We start from the raw sequence: 26,163 nt of genomic DNA on the forward strand, positions 1-26,163 counted from the left end.
TCTTTATTTCAATCATGGCATGGTTGCACTTTACTATTCTTTTCGTGTCTGAAATTCGTTGGGTCACTGGTTTGATAGAAACATTTTTGCTGGAACTATGAGTGCTAGAAACAAGGACAAGGTAAGACTACAATTTAATATCTATACGTGTTTGAAAATCACTAAGTAAATGAATAAGAATTATATTGAGTAGGATTGAAGTCTCACAGATACAATATTATGTATTCAAATGACATACAACAAAGTTAGCCCTGATTGATGTTGATCATGGCCTGTTATCTTCTGTGTCTGTTGGTTACTTGACTCATGAACTAACAACACCAGAGACCCATGGAACAACCACCGGTGCTGATGGGAATGATTTTTTATATGATTCGGGATACTTGTCTTTAAAATTTAGCTGAGGTTTCGCAGCCTGAATTCAAAAATATCAAAAGCTATTATACAGATACACAGAAAAGAGGCAAACTGGTGAATCATATTGTAACTTACATATTTCAGCCAGCATTCCTGATGTTTGTGTTCATAAATGTCTGGAGAATGACACCCAGATTCAGATGGACAATAAACCCAAATATTGCATTTGTTTTCACCTTCTTTGGCATGTCTTGCATGGTCCAAGCAAGCTTGACAGCAATCAGCTGCACTATTTTTGTGGTGGGTAAGACCCCATCTTACTGCAGTACCATCGTAATCGGTGTGAAGTTCTGCATGACACTCCGGTGGAAGGGGTCTGCCAGGAAGAATCTCCTCCTCTGAATAGAATTAATACTTGGTAAATCGGTAAATGCAAAGAATAAATTTCCGCAATAAAAACATGCATACTACTTCTAGTTTCGACTATTACACAATGTCTGCATATATACAGATTCCAGAAACCGTATAGTTATTTTCATCGAACAAGGTTCAGACCAGTCATAACAGGGGAAAACTATATTGACTAAGGAAACTGATCTTACCAAAATCCTTTGTGCCCTCAGGTTTGTCATCTTGTTCTTCATTATCGACTTGAGCAGGTATCCAAAGGCCAATCTCTTCGCAAAGCACATCCCAATCAGACTCCAAAGCTCTTAATAGCATACCTAGGCAGTTGAAATACACAATGACCTGTTTTTGAATAGCTCATGGAAATTTCTCAATAAAAGTAAGTTTATAATTCTTTACTTATGAAAAAAAAAAAAAACACTTTTTTGGCTAATATCAACTTCTAGAAGACGTTCTTCACTTGTTTAAACAATTCATGGTTACCATTGCAAGATTTTTTTAACACATGCTTATGGAGAAGTTTATCCAAATTGCCTCAGTATCTACTAGGTGTGAAAGATTTATAGAGCATCTATCAATAGTTTGCAAAGATGACTTTGTTGAAGCATGACAAATTCAACTGTCATAGACATAACGGAAAATCAATGTTCGTACCAGCCTCTTCGATTGGCATGGTCGAGTTAGAAGTCCTATTTACATGAGCCAACTTAACCTCTTCAAGTTTTTCCTTGCGCCAACTTTCAACAACTTCTGTATTGTTTTCGAAAAAACATCATATAACCCAACAGAACATAACAGAACCAGTCAATGCACAATTTTACTGAATATAAAAACATATGTAATGAGACACAACATGGAGGTAACCACGATAATAGATAAAATCATATCCAATATTAAACTCACCTCGTTCCTTAGCAATATTAATGTCACTGGAATTTAAGCTCCTTAGTCTATGCAATATCTCATCAACTATTTTCTGCTTCAAATACTGCGGCAACTCAACCGCCAAATTTTCTCTCGAAAATTCCTCTTCTAAAGCCTTCAACTAATTGCAGCACAAAAGTTTCACAATACTAACTTTCGATTATTTCTTAATATAAAATGTTATTAGTTCTTAATCTTAGTTCTTACCGATTTAATTAACTCCGCCGGTTTATATCCAATGCGGATTTGCACCGATTCTTCCATTTTCCGAATCTGATCTAGGCTATAAGATACAACAACTGCAAACACAAAACAAAAGAAACCAAATCAATGTGGAAACGGTTTATCTTACAAAAGGAAACAAAACTAAACACAAAACAAAACTCTATTATGATTGGTGTTACTTAACTCACCTTTAACGTTAGTGGAGTGAATAGAAAGAGAAGCATAAAGAGAGTGAAAAACAAAGAGAGAAACAATGGCAATGTTAAAAAAGCAAAGAAAGAGAGTAGTATTGTTGTAGGAACAACTAGAAAGGCACCTTCTGGCCATGTTATTGTTACTACTCTTGTTCTCTTCATTCTAAGATTTGTCTTTTATTTAAGTGCAAAAAAGATATAGTTGCGACTTTTAATATGAGATTGAGGAATTGAAGCAACCTCAAAATTCGATGAATATTGATGGGTTTTGCTTTTTGATTTTGTTTGCAGTTTTGGTCGTTGGTCACACTCAACTGAAACAGGTTAACTAACTACATGGGGTTTTCAAGACATTGAACCACGGTTCGTTTTATGATTTGTAGGTGAGAATTATTGTATTTTTTGTTTTGTTTTTAACCCACCGATTTTCAAGGGTAGGAAATCCGATAATTTAAAGTTCGATCTCGGGGTAAGTAAAGTTTGACAGAGAATTATTTTTATTAGGAATTAATCATAGATTCTTCCAAACGATTCGTCCTAAAAAGTTCTTATTAACCAATAACCAATTGAGTTCGATGTCTTGGTTTGTTGGAATTATTTCGGTGGTTATTACATGATCATTGTCATTGATGGCGTGGCGGGGATGCTATTGTTGGCTAAAATTAACATCTTTTGAAGACATACACATTACTTCTTTTTTTTTGTCAAAAAAAATAAAATTACTTTTTTTAGAAAATAGCACATCCTAGAAAAGAAAAATCAGATCCTCATATGGTTACCTATAATTGAAACTTACCTATAATTTATTACGAATTATAACTCAAGTGGCTCATATGCAAACATAAAATTAAGATGGTGTTAGTAAGGAAATAATATGACTTTCAATTTATAGAGTTGCTCATTTGTAAGATGGTTTAAGCTGTGAAGATGCTTTAAGACGCATAAGGGTCACTCTTTTGTGTTCTTGTGAACTTAGTTCAGTTGGTAGGACATTACATTATATATATGTAGGGTTGGGGTTCGAACCCTGATCATCTCACTTATCCACCTTAAAGATGGAGTCTGTAGCCACTAACTACTTGAGAATTATATATGTAGTGGTGAGGGATTTGAGCAGTACACTATAAGTTCTGTGATCGATCCCCGACACATTGTAAACAAAAAAAACTAATTACTAATATTGTCCTTTTTTTCTTTACACATAATATTGTCCATTTTTAAAAAGTTCATTTTTTGTACCCAAAAAAGAAAAAAAAATCATTTTACACGCATTTATTAAATTCTTTGTACATTAACATAACTTCATTAAAAGTTTGTTGTATTTATTTTTTGCTTAAATAGTAGTAGATCTCAATTATCTTAAGAGATTAACCTCTATAGTTGTATATGGAGAATGCCTTTGTTTAAAAACAATAGGATACCATTTAATAAAAACTTTCACTTCTTGCAATTTTTTATTTTGGTAAAACTACTTGTTGCAATTTAATTGATTGTGAAGTTTCGTATTTTAAGTTTATATTTTTGGTTTTATGTGTCACAGACTCATAGTAGCTTTCTTTGTCACTGCCACCAATAGCATTTCTAGAAACGGTGAAAATGACATTTTATTACAGTATTTTTAAAAAATTTATAAAATACTAATTTTGTTTTATGAAATTCACAATGAGAACAGTTAGACAAACACATTCTAACCGAAAAAGCCAAGAAAAAACACATTCTAATCGAGACTTTGAATTCTCTACGGCTGCCAGCTACTACCATTGTAGAGAATAGAGATTGTTAGATTTTATGGTCATATACTATTTTGACGAATGCATTCTGTTATGACTAGTTGTTTAAATTTTTATTTTTATTTTTTTTTAAAAAAAGAATTTATTTAAAAATGTTGAATATAACTTATTTGCATGCTATATGTTTTGTCAAGTAGCCTAGTAACTGAAAATTTCACATTTTTAAACTGAATAAGTGCAGCGTCCGAAATTCAAACCACAATCCATATATATAAAATGCGACGTCTCTATAAATTGAGGACATTTGCATGCATTATGTTATGACTTGTTGTTTAACTTTTTGAAAATAATTAAAAAGGTTGAATATAAGTTGTTGCTCTACGCCAAATTATGAAGTTTCAATTAAACTTTCCGTGCAATAGCTACTAATCGAATGGACCAGGTATGGTACAAGATAAGGACAATGATAGTATTTATCTTCAAAGATAATATTACTAATATTCATTCTAAGACACTATCAAAAAATAAACTAAACTGAAAAATAAAATACTACTACTTGTAGTAAAACACTATTATTATCATCAAGCTTCAATTAAACACAACACACGAATAAAAAAAATCAAGGACATGTTTGACTTTTCTCATGTGAATCCCGAAAAATACTCATAAAGACACGATAATAAACATAAGTAGAAAACGAGGTGAAATTAACCAATAGAAAGAACAAAAAACAAAAATGGTGTTTTTTGGTTGCAATCTCTGATGGTGTGGCATAGCGTGAGCTCAAACATATCTTCATCCCGTGGAAACAACCTTAACTCAACCACCCAGGTTGTTGTTCCTCAATTCTCTCCAACCTTGTTTTTGTTCTTCCTTAATTACTGCAAAAACAAAGAAAGCTCAAATTGCATGTACTACTTGACCATTTCTCGATTTCCTCAAAATTATTGAACCCCCTATCTAATTTTCCAAAAAATTTTGAATTTTGATTTTTCCCATCTGGAAATTAAGTGTTTGGAGCTTTGAAATTTTTGTAGTGTTTGAAGAAGAAGAGTGAAAATGTGGGGTTTTGGTGGTAGATATTATTGGGGAAGAAGAAGAAAGGTTGATTTTGAGAAACAGAATGGGATAGTTGTTGTGTTTGCATGGATGTCAAGTGAGGAAAAGCACTTGATGAGATATGTGGATCTATACTCTTCTCTTGGATGGAATTCACTCATTTGCCACTCTCAATTTCTCAATATGTGAGTTTCTTAACTTATAATTTTGATGTTAATAATGATGATTGATGATCTTTGTAGTAGGTAGATGGTGCTCCTACAACTACCATTTTGAGAAGACAATGTTTTATACCATATTAGTAGTATTGTATTTTACAAACTATTGTTGCATAGATAATTAGTTGTGTTGTCCCTTCGGGGACATCTAATAAAATTGGAACGATACAGATAAGATTAGCATGGCCCTTGCACAAGGATGACACGCACAAATCGAGTAACTAGTAATAAGAGATGAACATGAAGGTTAAATCTATGGTGCACAAGTGAGAGAAGTCTTTCACTATGCACAACCTTGTTTTCATCATTGAATCAAATGAGATGTGATGTGACACATTAATTCAATGGTGAGATTTATTGATCCAATGGTGAAAACAAGCTTGTTCTGACGAAATACTTGTCTCACTTGTGCATATTAGACAAAGGCGAAAATGAATTCTATCGGTTAAATTGTTTTGCGTAGTTAGTAAGAAAACTTGAAACTCTATATGAATGAATAATCAGCCTAAGCTACTTAGTATAATGTAGTCTTACAGTCTTGGCTGCTGTATCAGATCCAGGACTAAGAACAATAACAGCAAGAGGATAGTATGCAGAATGTTGTGGAGTTATAAACAACTCTAAAGCTAAATATGAAGCATAAAGGGACTTACTAGTTACTACTACTACTAAAACGTTATTTCTAATAATGAGTGCTAAATAGATATTTTATGCCAAAAGATTTCGAAGCATAAGAGAATTGGTGAATGGTCATTCTTAGCTAAGCATTACTCCTAAGTCTATTAGTACCTGACATTGTTGTTTACTGGTGCAATTGAATCCTGATAACAATTTTATGGATAAACAAAGTGTTGGGTATCAAGTGTGAGTGGTTAAATCCCACATCGACTATATATGGAAAGAATGTTGGATTTATAAGAGAGGTGACCCATTAATCTAATGCCTTAAGGTTTTGGGTGGAGATGTGGTGTCTCACTCTCTTGTGGTCCTTGAGCATTGACCCAATTGTTTCTCCCGAGCTCCCCCGGACTCCCCAACACAAAGGAGGCGGGGGATGGGTTCCGTCCAGGGTATCTATTTTATGTTTGCTGAAAGAAGTGTTACATATTAGCTTCTTTAAGTGTGATTAACAGTGGACTAGCAATTGTACCTTAGCTTTCTAGCATTTCCTGTTAGCAATCGCAACTTGAAGTCTATCCTTAATTGTTATGAAAAATTACGCTTTAGGAGATTAGACCATCCATGCTGTGATTATTTGCACATCTTAAGACAGGGTTGGTTTATTTCCCTAACATAGACCTTTTTAAAAGGCTTGATCTGATCTTTTGAATAGTATCAGTTGGCTTGAAAGCCTATTTAAAGGCCTAATTTATAGTAAGAAAGACCTTGCCTATCCCCGAATAGGCCATTAGGCCTATGTCTTTTTGTTGGCTGACGGGATTAAGCCTCTAAATATGCAGAAGATTAAGTAGTTAATCAGGACAGTGATAATAATAATATAATCATATAATGCACATAATTTTAAAAAATGTAAAGCCGAACATTTTTAGCTAAATTTGCTTAATTTGCTTTTAAGAAATCCTTGGCCTAGCTTATTTAGTAAATAAGTTGAGGCAAGTCAGGAATAGTACAATTATACAAGTTAGCGGTTAGCCATAGGCCCCAACAGGCCACTTGGCTTATTCCCATTCTTATGTATGATGATTATAACATTTATATTATTTGCAGGTTCTTCCCTGATAAAGCCACCATTCTTGCTGTTGATATTCTAAATGAACTCGTTGAGGTACGTTATATTGTAGTCCTTCCATTTGTCGTAGATTAGTCAGCCTGAAGTCAAGTAAGCTAAAAATATTATTTTCCGCATGCTGAAATGGTCTATGATCCTGTATTCCCGTGTTGATATTTCACACGAAATGAGTCTGGACTCTGGATAAGATAAGAAGCATATATCTAACATCTATTCTTGTTTCATATCCCATTGATTAGAAATTTAGAACATGTCTAAAATAGTCTGAAATGAAACTAGCTAGTACAGCTAAGCTATTATAGATTAATTGTTCACTTTTGTACACAACATAATGTGCTGAGTCAGCACATTTTGTTGTGTTGAGTCAGCATATTTTGTTGCTCATTTAAGTATTTCAGTAACACATCAGTTTGAACAGTTTGTCCTGCACAGCTACTATATAAAGCTGTATTTTACCTCACTCTTCTATAGTTTCCATGGTATCTTAAAGACTTCAACTCTATTTTGAAATAAACTGACCATCTATTAAAATTCAATCTGCTGTAATATTTGTATTTGTAATCTTTTGTCAATTTAGTAAAAAGATTGACCCGTATGTACAAGCTTACAAAAGTACTTTTGTTTTGTCAATATGCAGGTGCTGAAAATTAGGCCTTGTCCCATTGTCTTTGCTTCTTTTTCAGGTGGTGCAAAATCTTGTATGTTAAAGGTTCTACAGGTTTGTTCCAGACTATAGCCTACATTACTTTGTGTTTGTTAACTTTGTTTACACTTTTATCATTGTTTTCCTTTGTAAGATCTCTTATAGCTGATTACCGATTACATTGTTTTTCTTTGATCCAGATAATTAATGGGAAGAGTGAAACACATAATATGGTATGTTTTCTGCCGCCAGCAGTTTATATATTTTACACGGTGATTTAGTTACATTGCATAGTTACTAGTTAGTAATCACATCAATGTCTTAAATCTTAAGTCTTAAAATGTAACTCTTGACTTTTCTCAAATCATGTTGAATCCCCTAGCTTGCCATCCATGCTCCGTAATTTATTTTATCATTATTTGCCTTTAATTATTTTGCTCAAGTTCTTGCAACATGGACTCAAGTTTTATCTTTTATTATATTCTTCACCACTTAACTATTTTCATGGCACAGGATGATTACCAGCTTGTTAAGGACTGTATCTCTGGCTATATTTATGATTCCAGTCCAGTTGATTTTACGAGTGATATGGGGGTTCGATTTATTCTTCACCCATCTGTTTTAAAAGTCTCCCATCCTCCAAGATTTGCTTCATGGATTGCCAATGGCATAGCATCTGGTCTTGATTCCCTTTTCCTCAACAGATTTGAATCACAACGTGCAGAGTATTGGCGAACACTTTACTCCACCACTGTAAGAAGCTAAGAATACACGAGTACATGATATATAATCAACATATTACCTCCATTTTTTCTTAGGTATCTTGAGATATTTGCTTATTAGGTATATTTTTCGGTTGCAGAGTATGCAGGTTCCATATCTTATATTTTGTTCAGAAAATGATGATCTTGCTCCGTTTGAAGTTATTTCAAATTTTTCCCATCGACTAAAAGACCTTGGCGGAGATGTCAAACTTGTAAAGTGGAGTTCCACTCCTCATGTAGGTCAGTATCTTGACTAAATTATGAATAACAACACAGCCACAGGGATAACATGCTTTTTTCAACACCTTATAATTAGGTGAAATTCAGTTGGATCCCTCAAATAGGAGTGAGAGTGAGCCCACATAATTTAGTGGCACCAACACAAGTTTCACCCAAATAAATACATTTTAAAAAGTGTGGAATGTTGGCATTTCTCTTGCACGTGAACATTTGGAAGAGACATGCAACTTGCTGATCTTTTCCTTTCCCCGGTGCCCGTCTTTCATACATTCTAACGAAACAATATTCATTTATGTACATTCCAACTGAAGTTAGCATTTTACATTTCCTCTGAAGTCTGCAACGTGCAAATTTTAAGAACAAAATTTAATTTTTATTGTATGCATCTACAAATAAAAAACAAATGTATCAAATTCCACTTGACAATGTCAGGTCATTTTCGTCATCATCCGGATGAATATGAAGCTGCTATCACTGAGATCCTTGGCAAGGCAGTTGCAATTTACCGCCACAAAAACAGAATAATCGTAGAAGAGGAGAAACTGGGCATAGATGGAACAAGAGATGAGATCACAAATCGGTTCTCTGAACTGAGGAAAGCAGCCACAACATCAACTAGCTTCCAGGGTTTCGCTGTTGCTCCGAGTGAGAATTTGTCTCCTAGTTCGATGGAGTATTACGACGGTAAAGATGTTGGCTCCGTAACAGATGAACGAAAAGGAAGATTTATTCATCTCCCAAGCCGTCCAAGCATCAATGCTAACGGTGTTCTTGGCCAAATATTATTTGATGTTTGTGTTCCCAAGACAGTAGAGGATTGGGATGTTCGGTCAAATCCAAAAAATGCAGGACTATTATCTGGTACAAGGAGGCATGCTCCTTTCAATCCTATAAAATGCATCCGGCGCTCAAGATTGTAACATTGTCGAATGTTGACGCACAAGTTTCAGGTGGATTTGAAGGTCCATGTTTGCTTAAAAAAACTAAGAGAGATCTTATAGGCCTAGAGATGTAGTAGCACCTGAAATAAGAGGCAGAAGTACTTGTAAATTCCCCTCTCAGCTGTCTTTTTAATTACCGAGTAATGTGATTGAGAAGCTGGCTTTTTCCTGCGTGAATTGTATAGTTACTTCAATGGAGATAAAATATATATTTTATGTTTTGACTGAAATCACTGAGACAAGAATAATGTGGAGTTGTAAATGTAATATCCTTCAAATTAAGTTGACAAGCCTTGTTCACTTAGTAGTCTTAACTTTTGCTTTAGTCCTATGTATGATGAGAGATTATTGAAAAATGTGATTTAATTCTTTTTTTGTTAGAAATCTTTTCTATAATTCTATTTGTTGCTAACACATTTTCACCCGAAAGCCAATAAATTGCATTCAACCATATTGACCTGATAGCAGATTCTCGATCATCTCCAACTCATTCTCTCCTGTTGTCCGTTCTATCATCATTTCTCAATCAAAACTGTAAAGGCTCATACAAAGACTCAAAAGAGACAATACTTTGTCAACCAGCGCAATTCTCAATCTAACAATGCGGTTTTTACAAAAGAATTAAATCGTGAGAGTTCATACATGCAAAGATCCAAAACGGACACGTCCAAATGACAGATCACCTCAAACACGATATATTTGGCGACTGTCATAAAAGTTCTACCAGAAACCAAGGACAATATGCCAGTTTGTTGCCTAAACTGTACTCCAAACTAACTAAAACCTAAGTTAGATAGGAAAAAAACAAAACTAAAAATCTAAGAATCTACAAACACCATTATTAACAATGCCAACAATTGAGCTACCAATACCAAAAAAGAAGTTAGGTGTAATGGTAACTCTAACGACATAAGCTAGCACTAGTATTTATATTTAGCTTGTTTGAACTTTGAAGAAGACAAGCAAATAAAAACAATTGAAGAAGAATAAGAGAATTTGTTTTGGACCGAGCATCAAGCTCGAGCCTAAGAGGGTGTCGAACACATACGATCCGAGCAATCCTCCAACGGTCTGATACTCTTACGTATCGTAACGGCCGTAAACCGGAATGATGGGCATTTACTGCACATCAAGGCCTCCAAGCCGTTTTCCGGCAGCCACTTGATGGCCATTAATGCCATCAAGGGCCTTGGCCCAGCGCTGGGGGCTATATATATGTGTCTCCACTTCATTCACAAAGACGCATTATTTTAGCCAAGAAAACCTTTACACACAAACTGACTTGAGCGTCGGAGTGCCTGCAGGTACACAACCCCCCTCCGCTTCAACAGGGGTCTCAACGCTCTCAACCACCGTAAACGCCGGCGGAGTCGCAACTCTTCTGGTCTACACGATCAGTGGCGCCGTCTGTGGGGACCATAGTTTCCCAGTTTATCCAAACCAAAAACTAAAAACTTCCTTCAAGCAACCACTTTGCGATCAATGGCTGGCGGAAACAACCACCAAATCCCGGAGCACGTGGCGGAGAACAACGGAACACCAATGGACTACGCGCCGTACCACCCGCAGGACGGCCAGTTCGTCTCCGTAACGGAAGATGGCCAGGCAGGGCAAGACATGCATGATGAGCCCTACAATCCAGAAGAACCGCAGATCCCTGTGGCTACCCCGCCACAGGCGACTCCGGCAATGGCTATTCCCCCGGGTGCTGCCGTGCAGGACATCATGGCTGCGCTGGTCAATGCAATCAATCGCCAGTCGGACCTCATCCTGCAGCAAAACCAAAGATTCGAGCAGCAGAACCAAAGGCTCGAATCCCAAAGCCGTCGAATCGACGCAATCGCTGAATCGAGGGTGACGGTGCAAGCCCGCCGAGCTCACCGTTCACCCACACCTGTGAGGAGCAGAACCTTCTCCAGGTCACGCTCACCACCTCGCAGAAGAACCGAGAGGAGGATGAGTCCGAGGAGAAACGAGGACATATCTCGAAACTCCACCCCACCGAGGAGGCACTCCCCGAGAAGGGATAATCCTCCTCGCCACCAAAGGCACCGATCCCCGGAAGAAAGGGACAGCCACCAAGGCCCCCTCTCCCGAAGGATCCGGGAACTCCCTCTACCGGTCGGTCTCGAGAAACCACCGGCAATGGATACCTACGATGGCTCGACAGATCCAGACGAGCACATCGAGAATCTGGAGGCTCTCCTCGAGTACAGAAATGTACGAGGCTCTATCAAGTGTAAGCTCTTTCCCACGACTCTGAGGAAAGGCGCTATGGCTTGGTATAAGAGCTTGGCACCAGGATTCGTAGATTCCTGGTCGGACCTATGTGCCCGCTTCCGGGCCCACTTCACGTCTTTGAAGCGCCATCCAAAAACGGAAGCGACCCTCGAAGCCATTATTCAAGGCGAAACGGAGCCCCTCAGGTCTTATCTGGAGCGCTTCAACAAAGCAGCTGTCGAGGTGAAGGTCGAGGAAAGTATGAAGCTATACCTACTCGACAGGGGACTCCATCAGGACAGCGACTTTGCCAAAGCTGTCGGAATCGAAGAGCCGAAGACGTTGGATGCTTTCTTCGAAAAGGCAAAGAAGTATATCGCCTACGAGGAAAAACAGAAGGCCATAGATTTAAGAAGGCCTAAAAGTCAGGAAAAACCCAGGAACCACGAGAAAGATGAAGCTGGAACCTCGCGAAGAGGCAACGAAAAAGGAAGAGAGGATAGGATCAAGGAGTCCAAACCTCCACGTGGAAAGTTCACAACTTACACTCCACTGAATGCGTCAAGAGATCGCATTTTTGCTGAAGTCTCCGCTGCGGACTTCAAGAAGGCTGGGATCCACTTCCCAAGACAGCAGCCCATGAAGGCAAATACTGATAGGACGAAATTTTGTCGCTATCATAAAAGTCATGGACACGTCACTGAGGACTGTGTCCATCTAAACAATGCCATCGAGATTCTGATACAGAAGGGCTATGCCCGAAGATACGTTCAGAACGGCGAACAAGTACAACAACAACAACAACAACAACAGCGGGAGCCTCAAGAGGTCGCAATGGCCATTGATGTCCCCGAGCAAGAAAACAACAGAGGCATCGTCCCTCAGGCCCTTGCCATCTCGGCACCAGAGATCCCACTCCCATCCCCAGGGTCGGATGAGGGAGCGCTCATGAGGCATTTCAACGCCCACCTGAATGGCTCATGGGAGAATTTCCCCAAAGCACTGGTGATAACAGGGGGAGGGCTCAACAAAGTCACCCTCGGCTCGGTGAAAAGAAAATTCGAGGAGCTGGAGAGTATTTGCTCAGTGACACCCATCACCGTCTCCAAACCCGAGGAAGGCTCCGACCCGCTGGCCTTCTACAAATCAGAAGTTCCTGGGGGCTCACCAAACTACCAAATACCACTGCTGGTGAGAGCTCGTATGGCGAACTTCGACGTCCACCGCATCCTCGTAGATCAGGGGAGCTCGTGCGACGTGATGTATTCAGGGCTCTTCAAAACACTACAGCTGTCGGAGAAGAACTTGATTCCTTATGTAGGACCTGACCTTCAAGGGTTCAACGGGTCGACTACCAAACCCTGGGGATATGTGGACCTCATCGTCACCTTTGGCGAGGAAAGGGCAATGAAATCCGTGAGGACACAATTCATGGTCGTCGACTGTCCCTCGCTGTACAACTGCATCATCGGCAGGACTACCTTAGCCGAGCTGTACGCTGTGTCGTCAACCGTTCATCTGAAGCTGAAATACTACACACCGGATGATCAGGTCGCTACCATCAACGGCGACATAGCTGCTGCGAGGAGATGCTTTGAGGCCGCGGCAAAAAATCTGAGCACCGTGGTGACCCCTAAGAAATCTGAACAAAAGAAAAATCCGGGGGTAAACACTACTGGAGGTTCCGTCGACATCGATGCTCGTCTCACAAAAAAGGAGCATCAGGAAGAGAAGCAGAAAGACCTCCCCGTTGCTGAAAAGAAAATCTACCGCCCAATTCCGGACGGAGATTTCGAACTGGTACCCCTAGGCGAAGACCCCCTCAAAGGGATCAAGATTGGAACTGGGCTCCCCGACTTGGTCAAAAAGCAACTGACCGCTTGCCTAAAGGACAACGCTGAACTGTTCGCCTGGAGAGCTGCAGAGATGCCCGGAATCGACCCTGAGGTCGCTTGTCATCAATTGACTTTAGATCCTAGGGCTAGTGCCGTTGTTCAGCGGCGTAGGAAGCAGTCTCCCAAGAAAGCGGAGGCTGCTGAAAAAGCTGTAAAAGACCTCCTCGAGGCAAATTTCATTTCGGAGGCCAGGTACACCACCTGGCTATCCAATGTTGTACTTGTTAAGAAATCGAATGGAAAATGGCGCATGTGTGTTGATTATACCGATCTTAATAGGGCTTGCCCTAAAGACGCTTACCCTTTACCTAACATAGACAAATTAGTAGATAATTCTTCAGGATTTAAATTACTATCGTTTATGGACGCGTACTCGGGTTATAATCAAATAAAAATGGCTGAAATCGATAAAAAGAAAACAGCGTTTATGACCGAATCCGGTAATTATTATTATAACGTAATGCCGTTCGGGCTTAAAAATGCGGGCGCCACATACCAAAGGATGATGAACAAAGTCTTCAATAATGAAATCGGTGACATGCTCGAAGTCTACATGGATGATATGATCGTCAAATCCGAAGAGGAAGTCGATCATACAGCCCATCTGAAAAGAGTGTTCGACCAAGCGAGAAAGTATAATATGAGATTTAATCCTGAAAAATGCACGTTCGGCGTAAAAGCTGGGAAATTCCTCGGATTCTACTTAACCGAAAGAGGAATCGAAGTTAACCCCGATAAATGCAGAGCATTTTTCGAATTTCCTACACCGGACTCGAAGAAATCAATCCAATCACTAAATGGGATGCTCACAGCCTTATCTCGTTTTGTCGCTAAATCCGCTCAACACGCGCTACCCTTATTCAAATTACTTCGAAAAGAATCAGCATTCGAATGGACGAAGGAATGTGAGGACGCGCTACAACACTTGAAACGAGCATTATCCGAACGCCCGGTCCTAACGCGACCTAACGAAGGGGAAACCCTATACCTCTACCTCGCCGTAGCATCAGAGGCCATCAGCGCCGTTCTCATAAGAGAAACCGAGCAAGGGCAAAAACCCGTCTATTTTGTGAGCAAGGCTCTGCAAGGGCCAGAACTCCGGTACTTACAGATTGAAAAAACGGCCTTAGCAGTAGTCATGGCCGCAAGGAAGCTAAGACACTATTTCTTAGCTCACTCCATCGTTGTTCGAACCGACCAACCGATTAAGCAACTCCTTGTGAGGCCGGATATGACAGGACGAATGCTAAAATGGTCGCTCGAGTTGTCCGAATTTGAAATCTTTTTCGAAAGCAGAAAAGCTTTAAAGGCCCAAGTGCTAGCAGACTTCATTGCCGAGATGACCACACCATCTACCCCGGATAAAAACAAATGGACCATCTTCATGGACGGATCCTCGAATCCGCAAGGGAGTGGCGCAGGTATAATACTCGAAAACGGTGAAGGAGTGCTCATAGAAGTTTCACTCGAACTCGCCTTTCCAACCACAAACAACCAAGCCGAGTACGAAGCCTTCTTGGCAGGGTTAAGGTCGGCTCAGGATATGGAAGCCGAGGAAATCAAGATATTCACGGATTCACAACTCGTCGCATCACAAATAGCCGGAGAATACCAAACAAAAGACGAGCGACTCACGAAATACTTAAACTTGATCAAAGAAAAATTAACTAAATTCAAACAAACCGAAGTCAAACATGTTCCACGCGAGCATAATGCAAGAGCAGATATCCTGTCAAAGCTCGCAAGCACCAAGAAAAAGAAGGGCGGAAATCAATCGCTTATTCAGGAAACGCTATCCAAACTGAGCATAGTGAAACCCACCGAGGTATTCCTGATATGCGAAATCGACGCCAACAGTTGGATGACACCTGTGCTCGAATTTTTGAGCATGGGAAACCTCCCGATTGACAGAAAAGAGGCAGCTAAGGTCAAAAGAAGAGCCTGCGCATACGTAATCCTAAATGGGAAAATGTATCGCCGAGGATTTTCCATCCCTCTGCTGAGATGCGTCGAGGAAAGTGAGGTAAACTCGATCCTCAGCGAAATCCACGAAGGAATAAACGGTCAGCACATCGGTGGACGCTCCTTGGCCGGAAAGGCTTTGCGAGCAGGATTCTACTGGCCTACCATGCAGGCAGACGCAAAAGAGCATGTCAAAAAATGCGACAAATGCCAAATCCACGGGGATATGCACTTGGCTCCTCCGAACGAGCTAAAGACGCTCTCGTCCCCGTGGCCGTTTTCTTGGTGGGGGATGGATCTCCTAGGACCGTTTCCAACGGCAGCAGGACAAAATAAATACCTAATAGTAGCTGTCGACTACTTCACAAAATGGATCGAAGCTGAACCTCTCGCCAACATCACAACATTCAATGTGTTGCGATTCTTCAAACGCAATATACTTGCGAGGTTTGGGATCCCTCAAGTTGTCGTTACAGATAACGGGACTCAATTCACGGACAAGAAAGTGCGAGAGTTTATGGCAAAGATAGGCACAACCCAACACTTCACCTCTGTCGAACACCCTCAAACGAACGGCCAAGCCGAAGCTGCGAACAGGGTTATATTACGAGGACTCAAAAGAAGATTGGATGAAGCAAAGGGAAAATGGACAGAAGAACTACACAGCGTACTCTGGTCCTACCAAACCACTCCACATTCTACGACGGGAGAAACACCTTTCCGATTGACGTACGGAACAGAGGCCGTAATTCCAGTAGAAACCGGAGCATCCTCCTTCCGAACGGAAGTACCCCTCGAAGGAGAGGATAACTATGAAATGTTCAGAGAGGAGCTCGACCTTTTGGAAGAACTCTGAGATGGCGCGGCCCTCCGAGAAGCCACTTTAAAACAAAAAATAGCAAAACGGCATGATAAAAAGGTCATCAAGCGAGAATTCGACGTTGGGACACTAGTACTACGACGTAACCAAAAAGACTCCCGCTGTAACACCCAAACCCATTATTTAATTATCTCTGCCTTTATAAAATCTTTTTCGAAAATACGCAGCGGAAAAATTGAAAATCTGATTTATAAAGCGCTGGTTTGAATATCACAAACTTCATTCAAAGATAATACTAATACATTTATCTAGTAAAATATTCGAATGAACTAAAAACAAAACCTCGCATCGAACGATGCGTTATTAGTTATACAAAACGGATACTTTTCAAATGAAAGCTTAAGACCAACAGAGTATACTAAGAGGACTACATGCATATACATATAAAAACCCCTTTTTCCCGTGTCTCAATCAGAGCAGAGCTTCACCATTGCACTCGGACGAGGCTAACACATAACCTGTCAACCTGGACCCCCAAAGGTCCAGCAATTAACACAAAGCAGAGAGTTAGAAAACATAAACATAAATATAAGTGTGAGTAGTATACTACACACTTCACACGCTATCATACTTTTCTAACTCACGCACATACATCGTCAAATACGACTACCAATTAATCATTCATTTACAAACACCCTAATCATATAGTTTCACGTCTTCTCGGACACTACCAAAGTGTTCATTTTATAGTCATGACGGACTCTACACTTGTTCATTTTATAGTCATGACGGACTCTGCTCATATACCAAAACATGGCAACAATCACAGTATTAAACAATTAGTAAATACCAAAGCTTAACACATACGGAAAACACATTACAATCCAATCAGATATTGTCACATAACAATTATCAAATACATGTGCATTTACCCTAATGCATCTAATGCCAATTATCCAATGTCATGTCATCCCTAGACACGACTAATGCATGTGGTACCAATTTACATTGTTCAGATTTCAGTCATGACGGACTGTTCAGATTATAGTCATGTACGGACTGTTCAGATTATAGTCATGCACGGACTGTTCAGATTATAGTCATGCACGGACTCTACATCAGTTTTACATCATGCAGGATGCTGGCCAACTTAGACCATCTCATTCAGTTTTACATCGTTGCTGGATGGTGTCAGTTTTAGATCATGCAGGATCATCATCAATACAGTTTAAAATCATGTCGGATCTCGGTTATCATCAACCATCTCACTCATAAAGAGGAGTCACACAGTTTTATATCATGTTTGGATATGGGCTCCAGATCTCGGATAACATAATCCCATCTTCGGCCACTTTTCATAAACATAATCCATTTCCATCAATCATTGGAATTCACATGATTCCCATAACACAATTATTCATGAATGCATGATTACTTTTAAACACATCAAATACATGACGCTATCTAGCTCGAAGCTATTCATTCACTGATGCGGAAACACAATTCCAACATCTAACACATTAGGATAACACAATATCCTATCACTCCAATCATAATTATTCACATGATAATTATCTGCATAACCATTTTTATACACATAAAGTTTCATTTACACTTATGTCATAAAACACACATCATTTCCTTAACATTGCAAATTAATGCTAAAACATCTCATTGCTCACTTTAAGCTATAACTTATTGCATACACGTTTATCAATCATATAACGATTAACAATAAGCATTAACAACATCAACATGTATCAACAAACATGTAAGGATACCCTTAAACCATGTTACAAGTGCCTAATTACACTTACAAACATTAACAAAAATTGCTGTCACAGAGGCCTTCGCTAAGCGAAGCCTTAGCGAGACTTGGCGAACCACACCAGGAAGTCACCTGCTCATGGCGAGACTTGGCGAGACTTGGCGAGCTTCAACGAACTATTCGCTGAGCGAAGGCTTAGCGAGCCTAAGCGAACCTCACCCGGGAACCACCTGCTCATAGCGAGCTTTGGCGAGCTTCAGCGAACCTGTTCGCTACAGCGAACCCCTGGTCGCTTAGCGAACCACACCAGAACAGAATATCTGTTCTTGAGTTATCTAAGGCGGTTTAACCTCAAATCAACTCAAAAATCCATCTAGACATGTTATAAATTCTTATAAACAGCTAATTCAAGCATATATGGTATCAAGGAACATTAATCATCCCTTCCAAACATCCAAATACATCAAACAATCAAAATCATGTCAATTTCTTGCACTTTAAGCAAGTTTATCAAAACATGCAAATCATTGATCAAACATCTACATATTCCCATTTTCAACTCCCCAAAGTTGTTTACCTCATCTGCCATGAGTTCACTACACATGTTAGGATCAAAAGAATCCATTTTCCATTAAGAAAATCACCCACAAAACCCACAAGAAAATAGAGTGGAAAGAGTTTGGGAATGGAGGAATCGACATCCTCCCCTCTTCCGAATCACTCACGAATATGTAATCTAACTCTCGTACCTTAGCTCGACGAATCCACAAGCTTGCTCTTCTCTTTCTCTCCCACGAGCTCTTCCTCTCCCTCATGAGCTCCTTGCCCTAGCTAAGCTCTTGAACTTCTCATGGAATTGTAACTTATGAGACTATTCACCCAAACTTATGCTACTTATAGCTCTCTCCATTCTCATGGATCCAAGCCCACTTGGCTTAGGCCCAATGCCTATTCCACGCCCAAAGGCCCAAACAACATAACTTCTCGCTCATTAACTTACGTTCTCGCTAAATGATTATTCGCCGCTTAATAATTTAATTATAAATCACGCCCTCGCGTAATAAAATAATTAAATAACGAATACTAAATTTTGGGTCGTTACAACTCTACCCCCCTTAAAAGATTTTCGCCCTCGAAAATTACCCGACTAAAACACAACTCCGGATAAACTCCCTCATCCGACTTTCTAATTCCAAACTTGCATTCTAACCAACGGGTTCTCTAGTCATAATACCTTAACCGATACGATCTCTTACACAAACTCCGAATCAAAATCACACTTCTTCCGGATCCGTACCAACAAAACATACAAATCCAAACCAAACCAAGTTTGACAAAATCAGTCAATCCCAATCGACACAATCTCGTCTACTCATCAACAATAGATCAAGGACAGCTAATCCCTCGATTTGTCGATAGATAGTCAACAATTGTGATGATGGCATAAACCATTCTCATCAAACTACTTAAAACTTTCTCTTAACATCTTAGGGTACTCGCAGCACCACTCCAAAACAAAACCACTTAACCCAAAATACTCCGAAAGACCCTTCCGTTGCATACTTCACAACTTTTCAAACTCCAAAAGTTCTTAACTGCGTCGAATCTCACTCCAACCATTCATTCGGTAGCACAACTTCTATACTCATTTGTTGTCCAACTTCTCAAGGTTCTTAACACATTCCAAAAATATATACTATCCAACCGTCAAATTCCTTTTTCCTTGCAATTCCCCAAATCATCGCGTCGAACATTCAACATAACTGTTTTATTTTCCAAATAATCTCTTATCCAATTTCTGACTTCCTTAACATGACCTTTCCAATGTCACTTTTCCGTCAAGGTACTTTTATCCAAAATATTACCTTAAGTCACTCGTCGACTAACTATCATCCCACCGTTTACGATGAAAATATCCATAATCATTTATTTCCTTCCCACATGGTATTACTATACTACTCCAACATATACGATGTTCCCAACATCACTTAGTTTCCACCGACTTTTCCATTCCATAAATAATTTTCCAATTGCTACAAAACATCTCTGATACTTACTTCAAACATCACTTCCAAATTCTCAACACACATTTTCCAAACACAACAATCACTTATGTGTGAGATAGTCCTTTCCGCAAATTCTTACTTGACATAAGTCACTTTCTTACGTCTCTCTAATACTCGTGCTCGACACGTTTCCAAAGGCTAACTTTCTTATTTCCAAACATCCAAAAATGATACTTCGCCCTCAGTTCCATCTCAACCTCCTAAGGTTTCATCCAGCTCCGACACTAATCGCCCGATCATTATCCAAATGAAATTATTTCTTTCTCGACAAGCTCTTACAAAATCCATCAAATTGTCACCCCACTTCCATCTTGAAATAACTCTACTACTCATACCATTCCCTACTATGGTATCTCTTAATTCCATTCTCATCTACTATGAGAACTCACTTCTTTTCCTTGGTTATACAACACTAATGGTTCTCTAAGTTTAACATCCATATTCTAAGCTTCTCAAATCTTTCCAAGAAATGACTACTCGATTCTAACACACTCAACCGCTATAAATCCTTCCTAGGCTCTTCTCGATCACCTAGTAGTTCCATATTCAATCTTGGTGACTATCCAAAAGTTGATTTCCAAACAACCACAGTTCATATCTTGTTGATTCCAACAACGTCCTTATTTGTCGCACACAATCCAACTAGTCGCGTTCCTTATCGTTCTTCACTGTGACAAACATACTTTCTCCATTCGATCAGTTCTTATTCGCATCTCGTGACTATCTTAAAGTCATAACATCCTAAAGTCCATCCACACAAAATCTTTATTCCAATCTTGACTAGTCTCTTCGAACTATTCAAGATGTTTACTTTCCTTAAAGGTTCACTTGCTAATAATTAACAAGTTTAGCTCACACCGATACCACTCTATAGGTATTCCCACCATTCTTATAACCTTCACCTAATCATCACTAGGTTCGACTACTCTTAACGCACAACGTCTTCTCCGTTTTCCAACAACGGTTTCCATTTAACATCTCTGTTCGTTCCACCATTCCACAATGGTCACATTCTCTTTACGGCTAAACAACTTTAGTTCGACTCATTCTGAATCTTCCGGAATGATCATCTAATATTTCCTCCAAAATACTCTCCAATTAAGAACTCCACTTCGAACAATGCTACTCAATCTTAAACAATCCACTTCAAGAACATCTCTATTCGTCCTTACTTCTCGCGTTCGAAACATCTTGGAGAGACAAAATCTTCTCCCCCACTTATCTCAAACCCACCTTTACACTTCCACTAGAACATCCGGTGTAAACACCTAGTCATTCTATCGATTCTAAATATATTCTCCCAAAAAGAATCTAGTACCGACAACATTCACATGCATGTCGTATGCAAAGGGTAAACATAAGGTAAGATATCTAAGCATCTACTCAAAACCCCGGTGCAGTCCTCTTGACATACACACCACTACAAAATACATAAACACACTATTCCCATCTATGCTAATGTAACAACCTACGTAACAACTAGCATACATAATTACTACCACATGTCTATACATATATTTATAACTAAACTATATGTAAGACAATGAAACATCCATGTACACAAGACATCGAGTCAAGTACATGCATTACATTTCGTTTGTTCGCATACTTACAACATCTACTCAAACATGTATAAAACATAGCATGTTCTCAAACAAGTTCTCATCATGAGAATACATTCACATAGTTCAATTAAAGAACCACACTAAGTACTAGTAATCAATCTACCACATGTTATAAACAAACATATAACAACACACATTAGGATCTACTTACATCCTACTCCTTTCTCACTCTAGTGAGAAAATTCATTTTCACTTACTCAAAAGAAAATAATCTTATGTTTTCAACAAAATCTTCATCACATGCAGTTTTACATCATGCTGGATCATCAACTATTAGCAATAAGCATCTACAAACCAAAGTTCAAACCACACAAATTTTTAAAACTTAAGCATAAAAATACTCAACCACTACTTGACTTGATAACTTATAACAATGATAAGTATCAATCGCATCAAGTACACACAACAAGAAAAGACAGACACAACTGGCACACACGCTCACTCGATCTGAATGCACAGACCGGCTCTGATTGACACACAACCTCACAGTCCGAAGACGACCTGCTCTGATACCACTTTGTAACACCCAAACCCATTATTTAATTATCTCTGCCTTTATAAAATCTTTTTCGAAAATACGCAGCGGAAAAATTGAAAATCTGATTTATAAAGCGCTGGTTTGAATATCACAAACTTCATTCAAAGATAATACTAATACATTTATCTAGTAAAATATTCGAATGAACTAAAAACAAAACCTCGCATCGAACGATGCGTTATTAGTTATACAAAACGGATACTTTTCAAATGAAAGCTTAAGACCAACAGAGTATACTAAGAGGACTACATGCATATACATATAAAAACCCCTTTTTCCCGTGTCTCAATCAGAGCAGAGCTTCACCATTGCACTCGGACGAGGCTAACACATAACCTGTCAACCTGGACCCCCAAAGGTCCAGCAATTAACACAAAGCAGAGAGTTAGAAAACATAAACATAAATATAAGTGTGAGTAGTATACTACACACTTCACACGCTATCATACTTTTCTAACTCACGCACATACATCGTCAAATACGACTACCAATTAATCATTCATTTACAAACACCCTAATCATATAGTTTCACGTCTTCTCGGACACTACCAAAGTGTTCATTTTATAGTCATGACGGACTCTACACTTGTTCATTTTATAGTCATGACGGACTCTGCTCATATACCAAAACATGGCAACAATCACAGTATTAAACAATTAGTAAATACCAAAGCTTAACACATACGGAAAACACATTACAATCCAATCAGATATTGTCACATAACAATTATCAAATACATGTGCATTTACCCTAATGCATCTAATGCCAATTATCCAATGTCATGTCATCCCTAGACACGACTAATGCATGTGGTACCAATTTACATTGTTCAGATTTCAGTCATGACGGACTGTTCAGATTATAGTCATGTACGGACTGTTCAGATTATAGTCATGCACGGACTATTCAGATTATAGTCATGCACGGACTCTACATCAGTTTTACATCATGCAGGATGCTGGCCAACTTAGACCATCTCATTCAGTTTTACATCGTTGCTGGATGGTGTCAGTTTTAGATCATGCAGGATCATCATCAATACAGTTTAAAATCATGTCGGATCTCGGTTATCATCAACCATCTCACTCATAAAGAGGAGTCACACAGTTTTATATCATGTTTGGATATGGGCTCCAGATCTCGGATAACATAATCCCATCTTCGGCCACTTTTCATAAACATAATCCATTTCCATCAATCATTGGAATTCACATGATTCCCATAACACAATTATTCATGAATGCATGATTACTTTTAAACACATCAAATACATGACGCTATCTAGCTCGAAGCTATTCATTCACTGATGCGGAAACACAATTCCAACATCTAACACATTAGGATAACACAATATCCTATCACTCCAATCATAATTATTCACATGATAATTATCTGCATAACCATTTTTATACACATAAAGTTTCATTTACACTTATGTCATAAAACACACATCATTTCCTTAACATTGCAAATTAATGCTAAAACATCTCATTGCTCACTTTAAGCTATAACTTATTGCATACACGTTTATCAATCATATAACGATTAACAATAAGCATTAACAACATCAACATGTATCAACAAACATGTAAGGATACCCTTAAACCATGTTACAAGTGCCTAATTACACTTACAAACATTAACAAAAATTGCTGTCACAGAGGCCTTCGCTAAGCGAAGCCTTAGCGAGACTTGGCGAACCACACCAGGAAGTCACCTGCTCATGGCGAGACTTGGCGAGACTTGGCGAGCTTCAACGAACTATTCGCTGAGCGAAGGCTTAGCGAGCCTAAGCGAACCTCACCCGGGAACCACCTGCTCATAGCGAGCTTTGGCGAGCTTCAGCGAACCTGTTCGCTACAGCGAACCCCTGGTCGCTTAGCGAACCACACCAGAACAGAATATCTGTTCTTGAGTTATCTAAGGCGGTTTAACCTCAAATCAACTCAAAAATCCATCTAGACATGTTATAAATTCTTATAAACAGCTAATTCAAGCATATATGGTATCAAGGAACATTAATCATCCCTTCCAAACATCCAAATACATCAAACAATCAAAATCATGTCAATTTCTTGCACTTTAAGCAAGTTTATCAAAACATGCAAATCATTGATCAAACATCTACATATTCCCATTTTCAACTCCCCAAAGTTGTTTACCTCATCTGCCATGAGTTCACTACACATGTTAGGATCAAAAGAATCCATTTTCCATTAAGAAAATCACCCACAAAACCCACAAGAAAATAGAGTGGAAAGAGTTTGGGAATGGAGGAATCGACATCCTCCCCTCTTCCGAATCACTCACGAATATGTAATCTAACTCTCGTACCTTAGCTCGACGAATCCACAAGCTTGCTCTTCTCTTTCTCTCCCACGAGCTCTTCCTCTCCCTCATGAGCTCCTTGCCCTAGCTAAGCTCTTGAACTTCTCATGGAATTGTAACTTATGAGACTATTCACCCAAACTTATGCTACTTATAGCTCTCTCCATTCTCATGGATCCAAGCCCACTTGGCTTAGGCCCAATGCCTATTCCACGCCCAAAGGCCCAAACAACATAACTTCTCGCTCATTAACTTACGTTCTCGCTAAATGATTATTCGCCGCTTAATAATTTAATTATAAATCACGCCCTCGCGTAATAAAATAATTAAATAACGAATACTAAATTTTGGGTCGTTACACCCGCGAGGGCAAACTCGCGGCAAATTGGGAAGGACCTTATCGAGTCCGAGCCAAAACCGAAAACGGTGCTTATTACTTGGAGGACCTTTACCGAAAAGAAATTCCCCGACCTTGGAATGCTGAAAAGCTCAAGCGATACTACAGTTGAAGGAAGCTCAAAGCCGTCCCTCGATGAAGGCTGTGTCTTCACCCATGAGAAGCACGCCTATACAACGGAGGAGTGCTTAGGTACGGGCATGAATCTTAAAATATAAAACAAAGTCGAGACATTAGGAGCTCGATGATGTTGGCGAGGAAAGTTCTAGACCACGGAACACCATCGTCGTAGTACACGCCCGGTAGAACCCCAGCTCGCGATGGGATGTTCACACCCCGAGGAGGAAAGCTTAACAACAGCCCCTCTCCTCGTTACTAGTTTGGATAACATCTCCAAACACTTAGAATGATTCCCCGCACCTTCTAAGCCCGGCATTAATGGTACCAGCTATCATAACGATGACCACCGTCCAAACACACACTAGCGCGAAGAAATGGACAGTTCGGCGTATAGAATGTTTGGAAAATTACTTAAGTTAAAAACCTCAAACTTGGTCGAGCGCAAACAAAAAGCATCAAGCACACAGGTCGAAGCACGATCCTAAAAGTGTCGCACATGCAAAACGTTCGATTTGACATTCAGGGGAAATTAAAAACTTCGCCACATAAGACCTAAATCTAAACGCAAAGATAAAGGAAGAAAGGCGAGCAAATAAATAAAGTGCTGAAATTTAAAGACCCCGGAGGGCCATAATTGTCAGTTACATCAAAGGGCAAACAAAACGCCCAAACAAAGAAAAAGAACAAATTACATTTCATCTTCAGGAGGGGTGACGATAGCTCCATCACGCACCTCCTTCTCCTCATCTACTCCCTCCTCAATTAAGCCGGGGTTGAGAATCCTGAGCTGGGCCACCGCATTGTTGAAACTAAAAGAAGCAGCAGCAATCATGTTGGACTCAAGCTCCTGGATCTTTGCAATCAAAGCAGCACGAGAAGAGGAGGCATACACCCCTTGAGGGTCGAGCTCCTTCTCCTCTTCCTCGACAACCCCGGTGACCTGGATCCCCGCCAACTTCTCTTCCAACTC

At 39.4% G+C, this 26,163-nt stretch overlaps 2 protein-coding genes and 1 non-coding gene across 6 annotated transcripts; 2 read left to right on the plus strand and 1 right to left on the minus strand.

The window, feature by feature from the left end:
- Positions 1–166: 166 nt before the first annotated feature.
- On the minus strand, positions 167–2,425 carry LOC123915869. Of its 3 annotated transcripts, none has more exons than XM_045967140.1 (7): positions 2,103–2,425; positions 1,897–1,988; positions 1,669–1,804; positions 1,420–1,515; positions 960–1,082; positions 493–755; positions 167–415 (listed from the first exon to the last, which is right to left on the minus strand). In XM_045967140.1, exons 1-7 carry the CDS (start codon positions 2,239–2,241, stop codon positions 305–307), a joined length of 960 nt encoding a protein of 319 aa, XP_045823096.1. In that variant the 5' UTR covers positions 2,242–2,425; the 3' UTR covers positions 167–304. The 3 variants fall into 3 exon arrangements, with proteins under 3 accessions (XP_045823096.1, XP_045823097.1, XP_045823095.1); XM_045967141.1 differs by having other exon boundaries at positions 1,669–1,810; positions 2,231–2,423; XM_045967139.1 differs by having other exon boundaries at positions 1,669–1,810; positions 2,103–2,423.
- A 2,013-nt stretch (positions 2,426–4,438) lies between these two features.
- On the plus strand, positions 4,439–9,753 carry LOC123915710. Of its 2 annotated transcripts, XM_045966919.1 has the most exons (8): positions 4,449–4,669; positions 4,876–5,082; positions 6,844–6,901; positions 7,503–7,583; positions 7,709–7,741; positions 8,022–8,261; positions 8,371–8,512; positions 8,945–9,753. In XM_045966919.1, exons 2-8 carry the CDS (start codon positions 4,898–4,900, stop codon positions 9,430–9,432), a joined length of 1,227 nt encoding a protein of 408 aa, XP_045822875.1. In that variant the 5' UTR covers positions 4,449–4,669; positions 4,876–4,897; the 3' UTR covers positions 9,433–9,753. The 2 variants fall into 2 exon arrangements, with proteins under 2 accessions (XP_045822874.1, XP_045822875.1); XM_045966918.1 differs by having other exon boundaries at positions 4,439–5,082.
- LOC123919169 lies at positions 5,248–5,350 on the plus strand. The gene has a single exon (XR_006813083.1). It is a non-coding gene; the product is annotated as a U6 spliceosomal RNA (small nuclear RNA).
- Positions 9,754–26,163: the final 16,410 nt, after the last annotated feature.

The sequence above is a fragment of the Trifolium pratense genome, linkage group LG3, assembly GCF_020283565.1.
Source record: "Trifolium pratense cultivar HEN17-A07 linkage group LG3, ARS_RC_1.1, whole genome shotgun sequence".
NCBI classification, from domain to species: domain Eukaryota; kingdom Viridiplantae; phylum Streptophyta; class Magnoliopsida; order Fabales; family Fabaceae; genus Trifolium; species Trifolium pratense.

Excerpts from the sequence above, each read along its gene's own strand:
- LOC123915869 (XM_045967139.1), bottom strand. The coding sequence starts at position 2,241 with ATGGCCAGAAGGTGCCTTTCTAGTTGTTCCTACAACAATACTACTCTC. Across the intron at positions 756-959 it reads TGAGGGCACAAAGGATTTTG|AGGAGGAGATTCTTCCTGGC; the intron begins GTAAGATCAGTT and ends AATTCTATTCAG. Across the intron at positions 416-492 it reads AGGAATGCTGGCTGAAATAT|GCTGCGAAACCTCAGCTAAA; the intron begins GTAAGTTACAAT and ends TTTTGAATTCAG.
- LOC123915710 (XM_045966918.1), top strand. The coding sequence starts at position 4,898 with ATGTGGGGTTTTGGTGGTAGATATTATTGGGGAAGAAGAAGAAAGGTT. Across the intron at positions 5,083-6,843 it reads CACTCTCAATTTCTCAATAT|GTTCTTCCCTGATAAAGCCA; the intron begins GTGAGTTTCTTA and ends TATTATTTGCAG. Across the intron at positions 6,902-7,502 it reads TTCTAAATGAACTCGTTGAG|GTGCTGAAAATTAGGCCTTG; the intron begins GTACGTTATATT and ends GTCAATATGCAG.